At 36.3% G+C, this 24912-nt stretch overlaps 1 protein-coding gene across 1 annotated transcript in view; it reads right to left on the bottom strand.

Moving 5' to 3' along the window:
• Window positions 1-15394: 15394 nt before the first annotated feature.
• Window positions 15395-24912, bottom strand: part of VCPIP1 (valosin containing protein interacting protein 1) — a 28461-nt gene continuing 18943 nt past the window's right edge. Inside the window, exon 3 of the mRNA XM_045560567.1 lies at window positions 15395-20619. Coding sequence (XP_045416523.1) covers window positions 19748-20619 — 872 coding nt within the window. The 3' untranslated portion in view covers window positions 15395-19747. The remainder of the gene's footprint in view (window positions 20620-24912) is intronic.

Below are 24912 nucleotides of genomic sequence, written 5' to 3'. Positions count from 1 at the left end.
GGTTTTGTCCACACCGCCGAATCTCGCGCCCAGCCTCCCTCAAGAGCCGCCGTTTGAATCTGCGCACGCGGCCCCGAACCCCATTGGCTGTGGTGGCCGCACGTGGAGGGGCGAGGGCGGGGCGGGGAGAGCGCGCGCGACTGAGGGCGGGGCTGGGGCACTGGAAGCCGGGACTGGAACTCGAGGGAGTCGGGGGAGAAGCGGGGAGCCAGCGGGTGGGGCCGGAGGCGGGGCTCGCGAGCCCAGCTGTGACAGTACCGTGAACGCGCCGAGGGCGGCACCGCGAGGGGGCGGGGCGCCCAGGGTCGCGCGGGGCCGGCCGGGAAAGCGAGTTCCTGCGCTCGCTGAGGAGCGGGTCCGGAAGCCACGGTGGGGCCGAGCCCGCCGCCCCAAACCTCCCGGGGTGAGCAGACCGTGTCCCTGGGAGGTGGGCGGCCCTGCGGCGCGGCCTGGAGATGGCTCTAGAGCCTTGTCTCGGCCACAGCTCCTCATTCCTTAGGTCTATACCTCCTCAGCAGTTAGGAGGGGCGGTCTTCGGACTTGGGATCACTCTAACCATAAAATTTCCGCAGCCGTTATTTTTTAAGCAAAAATGTGAGCTGTTTTTACCCAGACCTCATAGCTACAAGAGTGGCGAAGACTCTGGCAGGAAACCAAGTATCACCTATTTTCCTCAAGAATGAGCAGAAGTGTGACAAGCGAAAAAAGCTTTTAGCCAGAGACTTGCCTGGAACGGGAAAGGGAAATAATCTACGTCTGCAGCTGGCCCCAGAAGTGCTCAGCTGCATACCCCGCTCTGCGGGAAATAATTGATGTGCGCGGTGAAGGAGCCCTGGTCTTGGAGGATGATGCAGGAAGACTGGAGTGGACTGGGAATTTCGCCCAGATGAATGAGCAAGGTAGTTAACAGACGGTGACCTTCCTCTTGAGAGACGGAGGGGAGGGGGAAACTGCGCCGGAGGAGTTTCTAGCAGTTGCAACTACTTGAGGATCCAAGTCTAGTAACCAGGAACTGCCCATCTCAAGTGGCATTAAAGTAGATTAACTACAGTAACAATTAGACGTGGTTAAGGATCCAAATTTGTAAGGCAACATGCTCTACTGAATAGAGCACTGAACCACATGTTAACATTGTAACAAACTGACATTTGCTATTTTGAAATTGTACACATCATCTTTTGCAAATCAGAGGTGCAGGTGCAGAGTGAATTAAGGAGCTGAATTAAGAGGAGCTTGCATGCACTGTCAGAACTTAAACACACCTTCCTTTTTATAGTTCCCTTTTCTCAAGATACGGATTCTGGGAAGGTAAAGCAGCTTTTCTATCAAATCATTCCTTACTGGGCTGCTGATTCACTTTAAAAAGAAAAGAAAAACTAATTCAGACATTAGTTTCCAGATTTTATTAGATTTCACATAACATTGGAATCAGTGTTGTCTTATTTATTTCTGGGTCATACATTACGGCACTTATATCAAACAGGAAGCAGAGCTTCTGCTATAGTTAGGCTAAATTCAGCTTTACACAGAATACCTTTTTGGAGCTTGAAGGCAGGTGTTTTATATTTTGACAGCAAAATAAATTTTCCTCATTTTACATATAGCGAACAATTCCTTGGAAGGATAACATTGTGAAATCATTTAAATTAGTTATAAAGCTCAAGACAGGCCAGGCATGATGGCTCATGCCTGTAATCCTAGCACTTTGGCCGGGAGTTTGAGGCCAGCTTGGGCAACATATCAAGACCCCATCTCTACAAAAAAAATTTAAAAATTAGCTGGGCTTGATGGTGCACGCCTGTAGTCCCAACTTCTCAGGAGGCTGAGGCAGGAGGATTGCTTGAGCCCAGGATTTTGAGATTGCAGTGAGCTATGATGATGCCACTGCACTCTAGCCTGTCTCAGAGCTAGAGACCCTGTCTCAAAAAAAAAAAAAAAAAAAAAACCTCAAAAAATATATATATTTAAAAAACTCAAGACAAAGTGTGGAATTAAAGTGGTTTATAGTCATTTGAACACATATACTCAAATATATCATAAACTAAGATAGGTGAGTTTTTTTTTAAGCAAAACATATTTAGAGGTTTTATTCAGAATATATAAAGAACTCTCGAAACTCAATAATGAGAAAAAAGAAGCAATAAAAAAATGGGCAAAACAGTTGAACAGATACATCACCAAGCAAGTTATATACATGACAAGCACATGAAAAGATGCTCCACCTCATTAATCATTAGAGGAATGCACAGTGAGATGCTACTACACATCTGTTAGAATGGGGGGGAGACTGATTATACAAGTGTTGGTGAAGATGAAAATGCTGAGCAAATACAACTTTCATACATTGCTAGTAGAGGAGATGCAAATAGTTCAACCACTTTGGAAAATGTTTATATTGGCTTTATTTGTAATTACCAAAAGTTGAAAACGCATAAAGGGACAGTCTTCCTCATTTTTACTCCTCAACTACCTGTAAAATAGTTTTGAATAGTCTGCTAATGCTTCTGAAGTTTTTCCACCTGAGAAATTACCCTCACAGTATAGAGGACTGAATATCAAGAGGAAACAGGTGTTGGGGCAGGTATTGGAAATTTGTTTGAAAATTGTTTTATATTTAAAAACTCATGTAAAGTTTTGTTTCTACTTCATGGTAAATATATTCACATTTTTATTATGAAAATAAAATAAAATGCTTTACTAATTCACTTCCTTTCTCTAAACCTTTAAGTAAATTGCTCCCCCAGGAATATACACCGTTCATATAGCTGCATCTACTTCTTCCCATCCTCCCACAAAGAAAAGCTAAATACTCCCAAGGTTTGCTTATGCTCATTTGAAAAGCCCCAGTAAATATATTAATAGTACTTAAGAGACTATACTTTAAATAGAGCTGTATACACAACCATTTCCATAAGGGGATTTTTGTCTTTTATTTACTGCTAGGACCGCAGTCCCTAGATGCTCAATAAATAACAATATCTGTAAAATAAATGAAAAAAGGTGAATAATAAGCATGCACTTCAATAAATATGCTCACAAGGATGCAAAAACAATAGAAATTAAAATAGATCTGAACAGCAAGTGTGGTGGTACGTGCCTTTAGTCTCAGCTACTGAAGAGCCTGAGGTAGGCGATGGCTTGAGCCAAGGAGTTTGAGGCCAGCCTGGACAACATAGTGCAAGCTCCCCCAACCCTCATCTCTGGGAGAAAAAAAAAGAAGAAAATTTGAAATACCATTTACCATTTTATGACTACTGAGGTAGCAAAATTTTTCTGAATCCTGCCAACAAGTTTTGAATAATTCCTCGATAGTGGCATTGAAAACTGTTATAATCCTTTTGGAAAGCAATACTGAACAAAAGCCACAAATATGTGCATAGCCTTTGACAGACACTTTATCTTAAGAAAATAATTCAACAGAAACCAAAAAAGTGCTTGAATGCTTATAGTAGTGTATTACATTAGAACCTCAATTTGGAAGCATTCAAGTTTTGAGACTAGCTTAAATGGTTCATCAGCACTAAATAATTACATACCCAGTAAAAATAATATAAAATTGAGGAGATGCCATTAAATGGCTATATACTGCTAGGTCCTAGGCTTAGCATGCATTTGTCTTGGGTAATATTCACAACTTCTATAATCGTAACAACTCTATGAGGCAGGTACTATTATTTTCATCCACTTTATAAATTAGAAAAATTGGGCACCAAAAGGTTAACTTTCCCAAGAGCATACAGTGGCTGAGCCAAGATTGGACTAAGAACCCAAGTTCTCAATCACTCTACTACTTTAATATCTATGGGCACTCGGCTCTAAATGTAGCATACGTGTATTAATAATATAGAAGTATTAATAATAGGATGTTGTGCAAAGAGAGGAGAAAAACTGTATAATTAGTATGATGTCATTTATATAAACAAAAACTCAGGGTATGTGTGGGTTTGTGTCTATCATTCTATAATAGAAAATGATCTAGAATACACAAACTCTTAATAGTGTTTTAGTATGGAGAAAGGAATGAGATGGGGACAGGGCAGGCTTTAACTTTCTACTCTATGTATTTTTGTGTTACTGACTTTTTTTAAAACATGAATTCACATGTTTATTTTTTATTTAAAAAAGTGAGTTGGTGCTAAATTCCAAAAGTAGCTGAAAATCCTAGAAGGAAATAGCTCAGGTATGGTATATAGAGCTTATCCTTGGCTAGAAAGATTCCAAAGAGGAAAAGAAAAAAGAAAAAAAGAGCTTGCCCCAACATTGATAATGTGGGGGAAAAATGTGCTTTGGCAGAAATTACTAAACTATATATTATATATTCAATCTGAAAACAAACCTAGGCTTAGAACTATATCTTGAATACAGAAATGTTTGCTCCAATTTCTCTCCCCTCACCACCAATATTTTTGCTAATCTCCACTCTACATTTAGGGTGCTATTTTCAATGTGATGGAAATTATAAATAGAAATCACACTGTCTAACATAAGCAGCTACAGAATTCTTAGTTTGGCTTTTAAAGTTAAAAATAAGATCAGTTAATCTGCACAGAAAAAAACTGTAAGAAGAAGAAATGTTTTAAAATGTTCCTATTTAAACCCAATACTCCTTGCTCTACCCTTTTGTGGTGGCTAAAATAATGATTCCCCAAAGATGTCCATGTCCTAATCCCCAGAACCTGTGAATATGTTACCTTACATGGTGACGTTGCAGATGTGATTAAATTAAGAATCTCAACATGATGAGACTAAACCTGAGCCCAGTGTAAGAGGATTGCACTGGGCCCACTAACATGTCCTTAGAGGGTACTTAAGAGCAGAAGAGGGAAACAGGAAAGTCAGGGAGATTTGAAGGTGCCACACCATTGGCTTTGAAAATAGAGAAAGGGGCTGTGAAACAAGGAATGCGGGCCACTTTGAGGAGCCAGAAAAAGCAAGGAAACAGATTCTCCTCTAGAGCTCTCAGAAAGGAATGTGGCCCTGCTGACTGACACCTTGATTTTAGCCCAGGGAGATCCTTTCTGCACTTCTGGCCTCCAGAACTTTAGGATAATGTTTATATCGTTTGATGCCACTAAATTTGTGGTAATTTGTTACATCAGTAGTAGGAAACTAACATACCTTCTCTGAAATTTTCAACATTTTTGGTCTGTAATAATGAAAGTAATACTTTGTCTTTAAAAAGTAATCTTTCATAGCGTTCAAATTTTAGCCCTTATTTACAACAAATGAGCCTACTAATTGAGAGTTCAAAATGAAGAATAGGAGCTCCAAGTTAGGAGAGAAGGTACTCGGGGCATCAAAAAGAGAATTTACCAGCATATCACAAATCCTTAAAGCAGAGTAATCACTCATTGGTGGGAAACATGACATCCATCAAGATGTGAATATGTGTATGTCTCCTCTTGAATTCTAAGCTTTCTATCTCTATTCTGAATGTTATCATATTCCACTTAATCAGGGACAATAATCTTTCCTGTCTTTTTCCAGCCTCCCCTTCTCTAATGGCCTGGTATGTCCAGGCATTACTAATGGAAATGGTGAATTTTGGAAATTTTAAGGGAATCTGTGTTTATTGAAGGTTGTTACTGGCACTTAGTGTGCTGGGACTAGGAACACACAACTCTTGCAATGTTCTAGACAGTCCTGAACCGGGAAGAAGTATCCTGCATTCATTCCGCTCAACTTTCAACCAGTCATGTAAGTGAAAAAACCTGATTATAATTATTTAAACCTAGAACCGAACTCCTTTTTACACATCAGCACAGGTGTACAAGTTTTTTTTTTTTTGCACTGTTTTAAAATACATTATTTCCAGAAATGCAGCTACCACATAAACCAAGAGAAGATTGTGTTTTATTTTGTTCAGACTGAACCAAGAGTTGTTTCTCCATTTTAGAAAATCGTATCACTGAAGGCAACTCAGCTCAAGGTTTTAAGGCACTAATACAGCCCACCAATGTCTGTGTTTGTGGCTATTGTGTTTGTGGTGATTTCTACCCCTAATCAACTGGATTACTCGTACCTGAAAGAGGTTTTGTTATAAATTTTTTCTGTTTCTCCCTACATTGTAGGTAGAACAGCAAAGTATTTTTAAAAATTTGTATGTAAGTTATCTATACATTTCACTTTAGAATGATATAAAGAGTACAAAATATTGTTATAAAAAGGGGATATTGGCTTCAGTAGGCTTGAAATCATTGCTCTAAATATATTTATCCATTCATCCATCCATCCTTCCCTCCTTTCCTCCTTCTGTATGTGCTGCCTTCTTTTCTTCCCTTTTAATCAAACTTGTTCAAAGAGTGTCTTGGCTTCACTACATAATCAGTCTTCAGTCTTCTTGCAATATGACTTTTACCACCACGCCATTGAAATTGTGGCCACAAAAGTCACCAAACCCTGTTCAATCCAGAGGACACTTGTGGAAAGAAATCAATCTTCATTTTATCTGAACTTTCTATAGCATTTAACTTCATTTCTCCCTGTCCCCCCACTTTTTTTGAGACAAGATCTCACCCTGTCACCCAGGCTGGAGTGCAATGGCATGATCATAGCTCACCATAACCTCAAATTCCTGGGCTCAAGGGATCCTCTTTCCTCAGCTCTCAAGTAGGTAGGACTACAGGCGCATGCCACTACACCCAGCTAATTTTTTATTTTATTTTTTTGTAGAGACAGGGTTTTACTATGTTGCCCAGGCTGGCCTAAAACTCCTAATCAAGCGATCCTCCCGCCTTGACCTCCCAAAGTGCTAGGATTACAGATATAAGCCACCGTGCCTGGCCCACTCATTCCTCCCTTTTATTGAAACTTTCATCCCTTGATTTCTGTAATGTCATCTCTATTATTTCCAACCCTCAAACTCCTCTGCAATCCTTGGTCTTTTGCTTGCTCCTTAAATGTTGGCATTCTGGAATGTTCCATTTTTAGCCCTCTTCTCACTCTACACTCTCTTCCTAGGCAATCTCATCTCCTCCTATGACTTCAGTCATAGCCTATGATTCACAAATCTTTACTTTCAATCCCAACCTCACTCCTGAACTCCATCTCTCTCCATCTGGAAGCACTAAATACCCAAAATCCAACATGTGCCAAATTAGAACTTACTTCCTACCCACAAATCTATAATTACCCCTGTATCCTACTCCAAATTATTAATAGTAGCACCACCAGCCAGCCAGTCTTTCAAATAAGGGCTGAGAGTTTCAATTCACCTTTTTATTCTCTCTCCATGATCCTCTCCCCTTCATCTCCACTGCCAATTGCATTGGTTTAAGCTCTTATCTCTCACCTAGTTACAGCAAGTCTTTAACTGATCTCCCAGCTTCTAGTCATGTCCAATTCAATATATCCTCCACATGGTCACCTGGGGGATTTTTTAAAACATAAATTTGGGCTGGGTGCAGTGGCTCATGTCTGTAGTCCTAGCTACTAGGGAGGCTGAGGCAGGAGGATCACTTGAGCCCAGGAGTTCGAGGCTACAGTGAGCTACCATTGTGCCACTGCACTCCAGCCTGAGTGACAGTGCAAGATCCTGTCTTTAAAAAACTCAAAAAACAAAAAGACCCATAAATCTGTTTCTTTTTGCCCTGCTTTAAAAAGCAACAGAGAAAGTAGAGTAGTTGTTGCCTAGGATTGGGAGCCTTGAGAAGAAATGGGGAGTGACTGCTAATGGATATAGATTTCTTTTGGGGGTGATGAAAATGGCATAAAATTGATTGTGGTGATGGATTCACAACTCTGTGAACATACTAAAACCCATTGAATTGTACATGTTAAATGGGTGGATCATATGGTATTACTAGAGTATGAGAGAATAAGTGAGAGGAGATGAGATAGCTAATTCAGATTCAGATTGGGAGGAGAGAAGATATGTAGATTTGTATAGTAGTAGAAGAGATTACTCATTTTAATATTGAGAATTAACTTACCTAGTTATAGCTAATCTAAAACATATTTTATAGGTATTATTAAAATCATGAGTATATCCTTTATTTGTATGTTGATTTTTTTTTTTTTTTTTTTTTGAGAGAGAGTCTCACTCTGCCACCTGAGCTAGAGTGTAGTGGTGTCATCATAGCTCACTGCAACCTCAGACTCTTGGGCTGAAGCGATCCTCTTGCATCAGCCTTCCAGTAACTAGGACTACAGGCCCAAGCCACGACGCCCAGCTAATTTTCTGTTTTTAGTAGAGACAGGGTCTCGCTCTTGCTCAGGCTGGTCTTGAACTCCTGAGCTCAAGCAATTGTCCCACCTCAGCCTCGCAGAGTGCTAGGATTATAGGTGTGAGCCACCGTGCCTGCCTTGTACATGATTTTTAAGTACATTTTTGTATGAAAAAAATTTCAAGTTGGTTCTGGTTCTCAATTTAGAGACTTAGGTTCAAATCTGATTTTGCTGTTACTTTCATAAGTTATAGTTCTACCTATAAAAGTTAACTTAGTTAAAAAATAAGAGTAATTTAGAAGCTAGAATGCTTGACTTTTCTTGGTAACCGTTTGGGACTGCTTTGAGAGCAAACAAAAAGGACAAAAGTTGAAGTAACTCAAATATTTATATAAAAGTTTATAACTATGTAATGCAACAAAATAAATACTTGATTAAGAATCAGGAAAGCTGGAACTTTCTGTGTGAGCTAGGGCAATTTACGTGTTATACTTGAATTTTCTGTACACATCATGCTTTTCATGTCTCTGTGTGTTTGCACATACTTATCCTTTTCAAGAAGGTTCTTCTTTGCCTGTGAAACTTCTATTTACCCATCAAAACCCAGCTCAGATGTTACCTCTCTGGAAAACCACCCATCTCATTCTACCTAAAGAGTTAATCGTTACCTTCTGCTTCTGTCCCTGGAATATATTTCTGCTGATACATGTAACATTTTAGTATAATATGTTTATGTCTCTATTTCTCTCAGTTGCTAGACTATAAGGTTTTGGGTAGTGTTTGGGTTTTTTTTCCTTTGTTATTGAGACAAGGTCTCACTCTGTTGCCTGGGCTAGAGCGTAGTAGCCCAGTCATAGCTCACTCCAACCTCAAACTCCTGGGCTCAAGCAATCCTCTGGCCTCAGCCTCCCAAGCAGCTGGGACTACAGGTGTGCACCACCACACCAGGCTATTTTTTTAATTTTTTGTAGAGACAAGGTCACATTCTGTTCTCCAGGCTGGCCTCAATTGATCCTCCCACCTATGAGTTCTTATTTATCTCTGTGGTACAATGTTTAGCATGAATAGGTGCTCAATAACGGTTTGTTAAATTGAATTAAATGATAAAATTAACACTAATAAGCATTTATTCTCCTCTAAGAAAAGGGATTCCCAATCTTTATTATAGCACCAGATACCATATGCCCTGTGTATAAATTTTATTTTATACCACCACCTGATTATTACAGTAATTTACACAAATATGTATTAATATATATGAGCCAACTTTATACTAATTTGTTTACTACGATATTAATCAGTAATTCACTGAAGAGGAACAATAGAACATCTCTAGCTTTTCAGTGTTCCAGCCCAGTATTGCAGCTCTTAAAAGTAGGTTATTCTAGGCTGGGTGCAGTGGCTCATGCCTGTTATCCTAGCACTCTGGGAGGCTGAGGCAGGAGGATTGCTTTAGGCCAGGAGTTTGACACTAGGCTGAGCAGGAGCAAGACCCCATCTCTACAAAAAATGGAAAAATTAGCTGGGCATGGTGGCATGTGCCTATAGTCCTAGCTACTTGGGAGGCTGAGGCAGGAGGATCACTTGAACCCAGGAGTTTGAGGTTGCAGTGAGCTATGATGACACCACTGTACTCCAGCCCAGGTGACAGAATGAGACTCTGTCTCAAAAAAAAAAAAAAGAGAGAGAAGGTTATTCTAAAACTAAAAATCAGAATGTTCTTCAGATTTTAATTTTCATAGATTTTTACCATTTTACCAAATAAGCAAAAAAGAGCCATTCACAAAGGAGCCATTCACAAAGTAGGAAGGGGTCAACATTAAGTATAAATGCTCTCAATGCCTCTGGAGCTCAATGTCCAATAAACCAACAGGCATGAAAGAAGGGTGCTTGCCGGCACTAACTTTCTACCACAAGACATACACTTTATCCAGTCAAAGTCAGGCTTGGGGATTTAGGAACTTTTGAAAAACAAAAATTTACTTGGTGGAAATTTGAATCTAGTAATGAGAGTGACAGGGGTTCCAGAACATCTGTGAGTGCCCCTTTATTCATGACATGGTAGGCCGAAGCTATCAGGTCTGGGATTTGATTTTACCCCACTTACAAATGAAATTAGTCTGTTACTGGTTCATGGATGCCAGCAGAAGACACTAGAATCTTAGGTTGGAGACAAAAGATTGACCGGAGTCACCTAAAAGGAGACCAAAATGAAACAAAACAACAAAAACAAAAAACCCTGCAATTATCCCGTGCTATTTCATTATAAATGTAAGACCTGGGCTTTTTGGTCCAATTTGGTGAGTTAAACATATGTGATTATCTCTTCTCCATCCCAAACCCATGTTGTTATTAATATTATGGTAAAGCATAAAAGAAAAAACCCAACAGCTAAGAAGAGTAAGAATAACATCTGAGGACCTCAGTTATTAATGTGTTTCTGGAAGGCAGAAAACAGTAACATATTGATATATAAAATATATTGATGGCAACCACACCTCAGAAACTATACACAGGAGAAGACTGCAACAGAAGTGGGAGCTGAATTTCCCAGTGGGATCTGAAGGCTCCAAATTAGGAAGTGAATATATGACAAGCCAGAGTGAATACTGGAACATAAAACAAAATAGTTAAAGTGTCTATGGGACAGTTGTGCTAATTAATCTCCTCCATAATCTATTCCTACTTTCTTCCTGTGGAGTAACTGCTGGTGAATTTATAACCAGGCAAAAACAAGAGGACCATTCTCTAAATAAATTAAGTTACAGTATCTGCCTTGGGAAAGCTCCAACTTCTAGTTCGTGTCCCAGAAAAAAAGCCCTTTTCATTTTAACATTTGGGATCACCTCAGCTGTTTATTAGTTTAATCAAACTATAGATTTCTCAAAAAGTAATTATAGCTACAACAATATATTTTGAATACCATAAAACCTTGACAATGTAAAAGTAATAAACAGTATAGCTGATATAAGTTAGGAAGTAGAATGGGAAAGTTAAGTGTAGAAATGCTAATTTCTTCATTTTACATGAAGTCAAGAGCTGATGTCTGAAATGGATGGCTTAATAAACAGAGATGTAAGTTTATTATTTGAAGTTATAAAGATAACCTAAAAAAGGTCAAGGGAACTCTTCTTTCATATTGGGGAATAACATACTGTCTAAATTGATAAATCAAGAGATTAGACCTATGAGCATCTTATTTAAGTTATGGAAGAATGGTTGATTTTAGCTGGGTGCCATTCCATAGTTCAAAACTATAGAATGTACATGTGTTGCTTTGAAAATAACTTTTATAATTTTTTTTTGTTTTTTTTGAGACAGAGTCTCGCTTTGTTGCCCAGGCTAGAGTGAGTGCCGTGGCGTCAGCCTAGCTCACAGCAACCTCAAACTCCTGGGCTTAAGCAATCCTCCTGCCTCAGCCTCCCGAGTAGTTGGGACCACAGGCATGCGCCACCATGCCCGGCTAATTTTTTTTTTATATATATATATTTTTAGTTGCCCAGATAATTTCTTTCTATTTTTAGTAGAGACGGGGTCTCGCTCACGCTGCTCTCGAACTCCTGACCTCGAGCGATCCACCCGCCTCGGCCTCCCAGAGGGCTATGATTACAGGCATGAGCCACCGCGCACGGCCAAAAATAACTTTTAATGGGAAAAAATTCAGGCCAATTTCAATAATAATTTGTGCAGATTATTTCTTCTTCAGATATTGATTTAATTTTTCTAGTCACTTCACTGTACCAAAAATAAATTTAATAACATTGTAACATTAGCTAAAGAGCCAAATCTTTTGCCATAAGAAAGATCAAATAATGAATCTTAAATTGAAAAGGAATACAATTTAAGATAGACATTTGGTTACTACCACTTAGGAAGTACTACTGCTTAATGGAAACAGAGAAGGTGACAGATACTGGTAAAGGGTACGAGAAGCTAGAGAGAGAAAGAAATTAATGGTAATGTTGAAAGAAATCAGAATAACTGAGGGCTTCTAACCTGTAATTTGAGTCTTGCTTTACTCTTTTGCTTATGTTTTTGTTATACATTTTTGCATCTAATTTATATTGGTCATATTTGGTAGCTGAGACAGCTTTTAGCTTCAAAGGAGAAGCTCACATATTTGAAGTTGGTTTTATACACTCAGTGAAGAATCTACAGTTTTTTCTCTTTCCCTAGCAACCCTATTTTCACAGGCTTTCTCAAAGTTTCTCATCCTTCTCTATTCTCCTGGGTCACCATTCACTTATGGGGAGGATCTTGGGCCTAAAACATGGCAAACCTAAGCATCCCACTTAATTTTGCTTGATGGACTGGCCTAGTAAGTAAAATATTTTTAGTGACACTGAATCTTGCCAATTTGACTTTTAAGTATCCCATTAATTCTTTAGATCTCAGCTAATGCATTACCTCTCAGGAAGCATTACCTAGCCATTAGCAGGTCAGGTTAGTTCGTCCTGCAGTGTAATCCCACACCACCCAGTAATCCTCCTCTATGTGCACTCAACTGCTTGTTTAAATATCTCTCCACTAAAAATATAAGTGTAATGAAGAGGAAGTATGTCTTTCTCGCCGGTTTATTATTCCTTATGTTTAGCAAAGTACCTGGAACATGACAGATTACACAAAGAAATAAGTTTTCTATTGCATGCAGCCCAGGAAGTACACTTTGAGAACATCGCCTTTGAGGAAACTTCACTCCAAAGCAGCAAATCCATTTAGTAAAAAATAATTATTCTAGGTCCTTGAAATGAGGTAGTTTGTCTTTTATCTAATCAAAGATTCTCAAATTTACCCAAATTAATCATCTAAGAAATTTGGAAACCCTTCCTTAAAGCACCTCTAAATTTAGTAGCGGCAGAAAAACAAACCCAAAGAAGGAAGAACTTGGGGTAGAGGACTGGAGTTCAGGAAAGGAATTAGTAGAAAGTGAAATTAAAGCCAGATACTATACATTGAAATCAGTTCAAACCTGGTTGGTGTACCTGAAAACAAGCATTTAACAATACGTGTTTATAGAGAGTTATGTGACCATCACATCTTATTCCTTTGCTAAATTACAAATGTATAACAGCATTGAAGTTAAGAGAACAGGCTATGGAGTCATAAATATCTGGGTTTAAATGCCAGCTCTGCCACCTGCTAACTCCAGGACCTTGGGTATACGACCTAATCTATACAGGCTTATTTCCTGAAAGATTAAGACAATGATGGTACCCAACCACAAAGGGTAGTTTTGAGGGTTAATTGAATTATTACATGGTAAGTGTTTAGTCTATTGCCTGGATATAGGGAAAAGGGTCACTAAATGACGGTGATCATGAATGTGTCTTTTGCTTGTCTCCATCAGCTCTAAGAGCCCATGGAATTTGTCTCATTCAGAACTGTTTCCCAGGTTCTTAGAACAGAAGCTTGGCATTTGATCAGGACTTGTTCTGAATGAATGATTCAAGTAGGACTATATAATATACTGGTTTCAAAAAATTAAAAATTAAAAAATATGCTGATTCCATAAATCAAATATAAAAACAAGTCACTTTAGGAGTAGACATCATACTGTACATATTTCTTTATATACATAGAACAAACAGTAATAATCCCTGCAGATTCTCACAGTTTATCCATTTTTAGATAAAGAATTATGTGGTATAACAAATGGACCAAAGACAGGTAAAGAGTGCAAATTTGAAGAGCCTATAAGTTTTTCACCTCGGTCTACCATATACAGGTTAGAAAATCAATAAAGACTTCAGTTTTTCTATATACATTTTTAATGATTAGAAACAATCAACTATCCAGTTAGAACTGCAATTACCGGGGTCTGAAAGAGCCAGTCAATAAAAATAAAATCCATAATGAGCTCTCATAAGTAGGATGTTTATTTTATTTATTAGAGTTTTGAGAGTCCTATCTTGATGGTATGTGACCAACTATAGCCAAAACCTAAAGCAAAGATAATTATGTGTCATTTACTTGGGGCTCATACCAGTGTCACTTGTGCCATCAACATGTGAGACCATAATGACATGGTCCGTAGAACAAGAGGGTAACAATTGTGAAACCACAAGGTTACAGTAGAAATGGAGGCCTTGAATGGCTCCACGACTTGCCTTGGGTCAGAGAGTACACTGTCAGTTCTCTAGCTTCTCAGTGTTGCACGTGCTCATAAAACCCTTGCAGAAATATTTGAATATACAACCATCCAATTTTTAGTCCACTAGTTATATGCCACAAGTAAAACAAGTTTTAGATGTAACAAAATATTTAAATAATATGTGCCCTGCCTGTGAGGATTTATCCCGCTTAAATGACAACTGAATTCTACCACATTACTTTGACATATAACAATAATAATAGCAAATATTTGAGTGTTTACTATTTGTCAGGCACTGTTCTAAACATCAGTTATATGTTAACTCATTTAATACTCACAACAACCCTAAGAGTGGATGTCATTATCATCCTCTAAGAGAGGAAACTGAAGCACAGGGAGGGTACACAGTAAGCGGGAGGCCAAGACTCAAGACCTAGGAAGTCTGCTGCCTGAGGCTATATTCTAACTACTGAGTTAAACGATCTGCTCTAACAATGTGTATATTAAGCATATGTGCTAAACCTTAAAAGTAAATATAAGTGTTGATTGCTAAGCTATATAAGTGTAATTTAGTACTACTTTCTGTATTTCACTTCAGTTCCTCATCACTAACCAGTATTCTTAAAAAACCATCATAAAATCAAGTTCTCTATTAGAACTTGCCTTCTTTTTAGATATTCAGTAAGCATTATGACCCAATTTTGTAATATGTACAAAGAAACTTTGTTCTTTTCTAATGGGGTTCATTTCATCTAGCATTGAGGACAGACATTAAGGGTAGAAATTACTGTTCCTGTATGATAACCCACTTAAGGAAGTTTAAAAAAACAACTTCATTACACTAAGAATTCTTTTATAAAACTGAACTGTATGTTCATGCATTATAATATTACGGTATAATTCCAGGAAACTAAAGAATATAAAATTACTTTAAAAAGCTAATGTGGAGTTGAGGGGAAAATCAGTATGTATTAACTTACAGTTTTATTATTGATATAAAACTTCAAATACTGTACAGTAAGGTGTGCTGTAGGACACTATACACTGTTATAATACACTATTACCAATTACTCATTACTCAAATATAATGTATACAGTAGTCACAAAATCAGAAAATAATGGGCAACAGTCAGTGCCTTAAGGATGATATAGCATCTATACTATTTTATTGAGCAGTTAAAGCATTTGCTATTTAATTTTTCTAGATATTTACACTATTACCACTTATTTTTACAAATTCTAAATAGCATTTCCCTCTGAAAGTAGATTCTCCAGTTCTTGGCACTAATTCTTAATCAAATAAACCTGAAAATATCGATAACCTTTTCAGTCTCTTATTGCTCTACCACAGGCATAAAGGCTCAGGAAGGGATTTCTGCAGTCTAAAGAAAAGTATGCAATACCTTAAAATTTTAAAAACTAAGTAATTGATACTCACAAGCAGGTAACATCAACTAAAACTTTTTTCTTTACTAAGTTTTCTTTTCTTTTACAAGAGAATAATCATTGTATTAATATTATACTACAAAAGCATGTAGACTCCATAATTTAAAAATTTAAATGTCAGATATACAAGTAATGGCATTTTCTCCAATAATTCACAATTTTTACAATTTCTGCTATTTTGGAACAAACATTAAAATCCCCACGATTTAAGTATCATTAAATGTGAACTGAAACACTTAGCATCTTGAAGAATTATCAAGAATGGCAGAACTTCCAATTAACTTTACAGCTTAGTGGTGATATAGCTCCCCTTTGTTATTTTATTTCCTAAATATACATTCTACTATGGCATATTTTCATGTGAATAGTTCTTGTTTGTAAGATTAATTTCTTATATTAATTGTGAAGAGCCTTGAGGTTGTATAATTTTGTTAAATTGTATGATAACCTTGAAAGGCAGGATATGTCTATCCAACTTATTTAGAATATGTACCTCACTACTACTATTATAAAAGGTCATTTTAAATTCATATTAAGATGAGTGGAATTTAATCCAATTTGTAAAGGCTTTGATTTTATGAAAATCTTGCAATGGAAACCTTGCTTTGAAAACCATGAAACTCAAAATCTGTGCTGCAGTATTTTAAATATAGAACAGTTAAAATTACTGTTGAAAATGAAAAAACTATATTATAGCCTGAAATAAACATTTTATGATATTTATTAATGACAGGCATTAAAAGTTTATATCATACCTAATGGTTAGCTCTTAGTGAGGTTTAGATATTTACAGAAATATTCACTAGCAGGTAATATTAGTGGGTAACTACATAAAACAATACTGTTATAAATTTTGTATTTAGTAGCTAACGTGATATGTCAGCACAATTCTTAGAAACTTGTCATTAGTAGTATGAGTTGCTAGCAAGTGATCTTCCCTGAGGTAAGAGATCATATGCAAGTCACTGCTCATCTCCAATGAAGTCAGATACTTAAAAATAATGGCAATAAGGACCTGTGGCCAGGAATCACAGATGCATTTCAGATATCTTAACCGTAAGCAATACGCTTGATTGTAAAAATCAAACTAAGAATCATCAGAAGATATAAAGCAAATTTCAGTCAATAGCAGTTGCTAAATTTCTCAGGCCTCTACCCTAACATTTTCCAATAAAATACCTGAAACATAGTGAAAGTTGGGAAAATGGGCCTTAGGCTTGCTCTTGAACTAGTTCCTGAGTATTCTCTTGGAGTTACCTATATTCTATCTCACAATATTTGGCAGTGTCTTGTTTTCTTCAGTTTCAACTAATTTCTCATTACCAGTATTCTACTCATATGGCATCTTCAATACCATCGGGCCTTTGGGTCATCAACTCAAACTTGGTATGATTAACTATAGAACAAATTACTGAAGAAAAAAATTTATGACTTTATTTCAAAGTTCAGTGAAACGCTGCAAATAGAATTTAATTATAGGACTGAATTATAGTTATAATTTTACACCTAGGGCTAAAAAAATATTTTAATTGATTTGAGATCTCTAGCTTGGACTCCAAGTGCAATATTACAAATGGTAGTACTAAAAAATAATCATTTTGTAGTCATATATTTGGTTATGATAACCATATGGAAAGACAAAGGATGATACTTAAAAAGTTAACCCCTGTTCTAAAACTTCTTTGTGAGGATAACTGGCCCACTTCTCAAAAACCATTAATTACCACAACCAAATTTTCAGCTGATTTAAACTAATTTCAAGAAATTTGATCACTTCTCAGAGTTCAGTCTTTTATGTTTTATTAAGGGAGAACTCAAACTGTTATGATACTATTCATACTTAACTTGGCTTTTAAATAGCATTGCTGTGACTAAAGAAACTAATAGTGTTGTCAGAGATTAAGCCCATCTTCATTCACATGTGCATTCTCGTTTACACTAAATGTAAGCATTGAACAGGGAGATAAAATTTGTTTCTGATATTTTTACTTTAATGCTATGAGATTTTGTCAGTTATTAACAAAACATACTAAGCCACAGGTGAAGAAAATATTTGTTAAACAAAAGATGATTATATCATTTACTTGGAAGCAGTGCGTTTTTTGCTTATTATAAACAGTTTTCCTATACTTAAATTAAAAAAAAAAAGGTTCAGTGGCTGAAAAAGCCATAATTAATAATAGTGGTTAGTGAAATGATATTTGTAATTTTTAGTTTAATACACAGAAGCCACTTCTACTAAGTGGCAAATATTATTTGGTAGCTGCAGCTCTTACTTTATGCAAAACTAGTACACAATATAAAATATCTAAATTTTCCTATTTTGATATAGAGAAAGATGCTTGAAAGTAAATTTAGTAAGAATGGAGATAAGATATTATAAAGAAAAATATGTGATAATGTGATAAAAACTAACTCAAATATATATATCTTGCGCAGATACATTTGTAAAATGTCTAGATTCTCCATTCTTTCCTTATTCAAAATGGAGTTCATTTAATAAGTAGATTCAGTTAGAGATACTTTCACAGAAAGAAGACCAAAACATCCCTGATCTGGAAAAACAAGTTTAAAGTACTGTCTATATCCCTTATGAATCAACAGGTAGAGATTTTTAAACACCTGATAATATACTTTCTGATGTACATTTTCTTAGAATTGCAAATACAGTTCTGCATCTGTTACATGTGCAAACAGAGACAGCCAGGCTTTGCTCTAGGTAAGAGATTGTATTAACATACATTTTGTCTTTCATCCATTCAAATTCAACTTAATTTCAATGAACAGAGGAAGAAGATGGGTTGAAATATACATTTCAGAATACAGATTTGCAGAATAGGATAAAATAGTGCAATACCAATCTCAGGATAAACACTCTTTGTCTTGAAGGAATAAGCATGAAAGCTGCTTCTCAAGGAAATTGGCACTAAAGGTTTGATGAATATGCTATTTAAGCAAATGCCCAGTTGATCAGGGTATGATGCAGTTAAAATTTGCATCCAAACCCAAGTGAAGCCAACAAATAAAGAAAACCTTATGGACTCTTAACAAAAAAAGGAAACATTTTTGGTTCAAAGGGGCTCAAAGACACTTAGCATATACAGGCTTAAATACCATTGATCAAAATTGTAGAACAATGTAACTCACTCATAAAGGTAAATTCTTATTTATAAATTCTCTGTGAATCTGACAAACTCTGAAAATTAGAGATTAACTACTGCTACCATTATTTCTTTTCTACCACACATTGGAATCAACTTTTCTGCAAGATTAGAAAAAAAAAAAAAAAATAGGTGGTACTTGACCAGGCCAGGATTCAAAAACTAATGGTAACATATTATCAACAACAGAGCACACAACTGGCTGTGTTGGCTCAGACAGCAACACAACTGAATCACATTGACTTTATTGTTCTAGAATAGATATTTTTCCCCAACCTTGCTCAAATCAGCAAAATATTATATTGTTACATTCTATTCTCAAGATATTTTTGCCAAGAATACATATCTCTATGAATGTGTTTATGTTCACTGAAATGTTTCAGTATCTCACTGTCTAACCATCTTATGAAATTTAAGATACAATTTCGTTCAGATCATCTTCAAATTTACATAAATCTTTTGACACTCTAAAAAATAAGTGGGATGGTTACCTTGATGACATCACCATTAGCAAAATCTCATTTCCCCTCATTTCTCGCCTCTTCAGAAATCAAACATATTTAGCAAGAGAATTTCCACGTTTGAAACATTAAGACTTTCATGGAATTAAAATGACAAAGAACTTCCAATGAACCACATATATGGAAGAAACTCATCTCAGCAGATCTAATAACTAATTTATAGAAATTCAGAGCCAGCCTGGGCAGCAGTATATTAAAAGCTATTGCCAATCACACACTTGCTATCATGCACTGAATAACAAGATATAATCTTTGAATTATATACGTACAAGATTTTTAATGACTAATCAAGTTACGTGGCCCAGCCAACAAATATTACATATTCACAATAAACATTCTGCCTTTATTAGCCTCTAATTAAATCAAGAGTGATCCATTGGCTCAGTTGTGCTAGTCATCTCAGCATCTTGACTATCCATCTCTTCAGGCTCCTCCACAGAATTTCCCTTTTGTGCTTTTGACCTTGTGGCAAATGCTGCTTCCAGTGCATCTGCCACACAGCCATCAGTTGTTTCTGTATTCAAATTTTCAGTGCCACCAGTTAAAGAAAAAGATTCAGGCAAGCCAGTCTGAAGATTCCCAGACTTTGCAGAAGAACTCACAACTTCTCCTTTCCTTTGAGGAAGATCAGATGGAGACTGCTCTGTATTTTGATCCCGCAAGTGCTTGTCCATTGAAGCCTGAATAGAAGAAACCATTTCCTGCAATTTTTTTCGCTGGGCCTCAACCAAATCAGGATCAAGCTGCCTGCTGTCTCTCATTGTTACTACTCCAGGAGCCATTCGAATAAGCTCACTGTTACTGGAAGCAGCTGTGAATACAGGAGGCTCTGTTTTAGTGGAACTATTACTAAAGTCTGTCCCTGTATTATGCTTTCTTACAACTGGAGTTTCCCTAGCTCTTGGATCAAGGTGTGGGTTACCAGATGCAGTTCCTAGAGAATGCCCTTTTCCCTGAAAGGCAGTTACATTATGAAGCTGTTCAGATTTCTTTTTCACTACTCCACCACTACCTAGTTTTAACAGCCCATGTGAAGGACTTGATTCCCTACTTCTTGTGGTAGCCTCTGCTCGAACCTGACTTACGGCCTCTTTAACTAAATCTTCAACGTCAGGACCAATAGGGAAATGCCCTGCAGCATCCACACACAACTCCAGTCTATCTTCAGAAGCATTATAGACAAAGGTTTTGCCCGGTAGATGTGGAAAAGTACAATGCTTGCCATCAGCCATACCTAAAGAAGGGGAAAAGATATGTAACATATTAAAATCTTAAGGTATTAGCAAAAGTGTAGTAAAGACAATTGTATTTGAAATAGTGAATTTTCATAACAATTTACAGACAACCGTTTCAAAACAAAATGTATTAGAGAAGAATTAATTCTATTAAAAAAAGAACCACCACCATAGACTTTACAGCAGTTCTCCCAGGAGATGTTTTTTTAAAAAATCATTATCCTATTAGCAAAGTTAAGAATAAAGCTTGAAACAAATAACTGAGCTATAACAAAAACACAATGTAAACCAGTAAGAAAATATACTTTTATTCACTAAAATTCATATTACAAACTTTGCCAAAATAACTGTAACTATAAAGGCAAAGAGAGGTATATCTATTAAATAACTTGTTGCACAGGGTGTTGAACTAAAGATCAAAAGTAATTTTATCAAAATATAGAATACCACAATAAAAGGTATTTTCACCGTGTGCCACAAGTATATGTCTTTCAAAAATACAAAAAATACGAGCTTTCAAAGTAAGATATTCCATATAAAAGTAGTAGTTTTGGGGCACATTTAGGAAAACTAATGCACTGTGACTTCAGTGTGAACACTTGGTCATAGGAAATTAAAAAGACCTTATTCAATTAAATTCCTTTGAAATAACTCATTCCTTTCTGGTAGGCCAGAACTATCAGAGTTAGCTGGGTTACGGATGCTCCTCACATGGCTCACTGCTATTTACTTCTCTTCTCATGATCCATTAATGTAGCAGTAGAGGGTAAGAACCTTAAAGCAAGCTTCCCTTATTTCTAGTCAAGGAGTTGGTCTCACTACAGGATATTCCAAAATTTTACATTGTTTTTAGCCTGAGTATTAGAAAAAAAAAATTATGTATTTTAAGCAATCCCCTAGCCTTACACTTTAAATTTGCCACTAAGTACACTCTACATATGTAACAGAATTTTCAAATGTTATGAAATCACATACTTTCTATTTTTACAAAAAAGATGAAGTAAAGAACTTTTATTTGGTACATAGGGGTATGTTTATGGCAAAATATAAAGGCAAAAGCAAAGTAGTTAGAAATGAATGAAAGGGTTAGGGCTGTAGATATTCAGAGAGGGAGATGATGAATAAACTCCAGAATGCTTTGTAGGCATTTAGGCAGTTTCCAGTTTAGTAGGATATTAAAAATAGTTCCTTTCTCCCCCCCAAAAGCTACAGTGGTTCTAATGTACTGCTTTGAGAATATTCCCAATAATCAGAAAAAAGAACTCAACTGCAAATGAATAAATCATCACCGATTAATTTCAAATAAACATGAATTTCAATGGTAGATAAAGTATCCATTAATAAAAATCCAAGTAAAATTCCCTCTTGACACATTTTCAGCAGAGATAATTGACTAAAATAGACATGCCAACATTAAAGTCAGAGATATTGTCTAAATACTACTTTTCTGGACACATCCTGGAATCGGTTTATTGTCTACAAATTCCCTTCCTCAGAGATCTGTAAACTATGGCTCAGGAAACAAAGGCAGCAAAGAAGAGAATTTTGTAAGACCAGAATTCCCCAGGGCAAAGCTTTTAAACATCCATATCAATAGATAACTTCTGTTGGGCCTCACCATGTGCCGGAACTAAAAGAGACTCTGAAGATTAAAAAATAAAATATGATAATTCTTAGAGAACAGATACAAACAGATCATGAAAATATAATTAGGTAGGTATAATGTTGGGTATATTACTACTCATTTCACATGATTATTTGAGGGTTGTATGAAAAAATATTCAAAGCACATACATACTACAGTGCCTAATATAAATAGGGCAGTCAACAAGTTTTAACTATTCAATTATATCAAAAAGGATTTGCAATTGTTTCCAGACTGCTACTGTTGTACTTTCTCTTGGTTACCCTTGGAAAGAGTCATAAACAGTCCCACATGTTCATCACAGGACTATTTACAGTGAAACACTGGAGGCCGGGTGCGGTGGCTCATGCCTGTAATCCTAGCACTCTGGGAGGCTGAGGCAGGAGGATCACTCGAGGTCAGGAGTTCGAGACCAACCTGAGCAAGAGCGAGACCCTGTCTCTACTAAAAATAGAAAGAAATGATTTGGACAGCTAAAAATATATACAGGAAAAAAATAGCCTGTCATGGTGGCGCATGCCTGTAGTCCCAGCTACTCAGGAGGCTGAGGCCAAAGGATTGCTTGAGCCCAGGAGTTTGAGGTTGCTGTGAGCTAGGCTGACGCCACAGCACTCTAGCCTGGGCAACAGAGCGAGACTCTGTCTCCAAAAAAAAAAAAACACTGGAAACAATATAAATATAAACTTTCAACAAGAAAGAAATGATTAAGTAAATTATGGCCTATATATTTGATGGAAATAATATGCAGCTATTAAAATTTATATAAATAAGAAAGCTTTGAAGCCTATTACAATCTTGCCTAAAACATGTATGTACAGAACAAATATTTTAAAATTATAGGTGTTTCCCGTTTCTAGACTTTTATACTGTTATGAAAAAACTATAAATTATATATTTAAAAATCTATGCAAATACTTAAACACAATGCAAACACTATTGTGATACCTTTAAGCATAACTGTTTACGTTTTATATAACTGGATTTTAAGAATCAGGGCACATTAAAATTTACACATCACATATCAACAATTCCATTACTCATATATGCCAAAGACATGTACACTAGTATTTACAGCTACATTGTTCCTTATGTCAAAAAACTGGAAACTCCCCAAAAGCTCACCAGCAGAACAATGGATGAATTGTGTTTAAATGATACAATAGAATACTATGCAGCAGTGAAAATGAATGAACCATAGTTGTACTCATCAACACGGATGAATCTGAAAAAGTGTTGCATAAAAGAAGCAAGTTACAGAAGAATATATACAGCATAATTCCATTTATGTTCAAACACAAGCAAAGCTGAATATTATAGAGTTAAAGGATAAATATCCTTTAACTCCTTTAACAAGTGTTAAAACTAAATTTGTCATTTATCTCTGCATTTACCACTGTACAAAGACCTGCAAGAAAACTTACATTTTAAGCTAATTAATTTTAAAATATCTTTCTACATATAAAGAGCAAGAATAGTAATAGTCCAGTTTAGTTATATTGGGCAATATTTCTATTCAAATGCAGATATAACCATCTGTCTGTTAGGGTATATTTGAACAAAGTAAGAGGATGTTCCTTTCCTATTTTTGGAGGATGAGGGTATATGCTTGGGGGTGAGGAAGGCTTGATATGCCTTGATTCTTTGACCACAGAATGATAATTTGCCATATGAATCTGTTGTAAAAGTAGAAAAATTTACCACAAATATTAGAAATTTTTATTTTGGAAGGTAACATAATTTTCTGATGATCTATTTCAAATGGCTGTGTTATAGTAAAAAGAACTCTAATTCTGCAAAAAGCTAGAAATCTAACAACAACAATAAACATTTGCCAAGTATTCACTTGGTACCAGGACCTTTGTTAACTGCTGTATATGTATGATTTCCTTTGTTCTCACAACAACCCTGACATTATCATACCCACTTTACAAATAAAGAAAGTGAGACTTAGAAGTCACACAGAGTGTAAGTGATAGATCCAGAATTGGATCTCAGATGTTCTGCCTCCAGAGGTCTAAACTACCTTTTTATAAGGATAAATACCACATGTAACATTTTAAAAAATATAATAACTCTATTGAGATAGAAGTCACATATAATTCACCCATTTTAAGTGTACAACTGAATGGTTTTTAGTATATATATTCAAAGAGTTGTGCAATCACTTTTAGAACATTTTCATCACCCCAAAAAGAAACCTTACCAGTCATTCCCCATTTCTTCCTCCCTACCTCATTCCCACCTCTAGGAAACCACTGATTCACCCTCTCTCTAGATGTGCCTATTCAGGACATTTCATTATGTGATCTTTTGTGACTGTCTTCTTTCACATAGCAGGTTTTCAAGGTTCATCCATCATGTAACAGGTACCAGTCCTTCATTCCTTTTTATTGCCAAATAACATTCCACTGTATGGATATACCATATCTTATTTATCCAATCATCAGTTGATAGACATTTGGGTTGCTTCCATTTTTTACTATTATGAATAATGCTACTATGAACATTTGTGTACAAGTTTTGTGTGGATGTATGTTTTCATTTATCTTGGGCATACAACTAAGAGTAGAATTGCTGGGTCATACAGTTAACTCTATGTTTAATCTTTTGAGGGACTGCCAGACTTGTTTTCCCAAGTGGCTGTTCT

The sequence above is a fragment of the Lemur catta genome, chromosome 9 (assembly GCF_020740605.2).
Source record: "Lemur catta isolate mLemCat1 chromosome 9, mLemCat1.pri, whole genome shotgun sequence".
In the NCBI taxonomy this organism is placed as follows: domain Eukaryota; kingdom Metazoa; phylum Chordata; class Mammalia; order Primates; family Lemuridae; genus Lemur; species Lemur catta.
The sequence above is the reverse complement of the archived record's forward strand: the minus strand, read 5'-3'. Positions and strand labels throughout refer to the sequence as shown.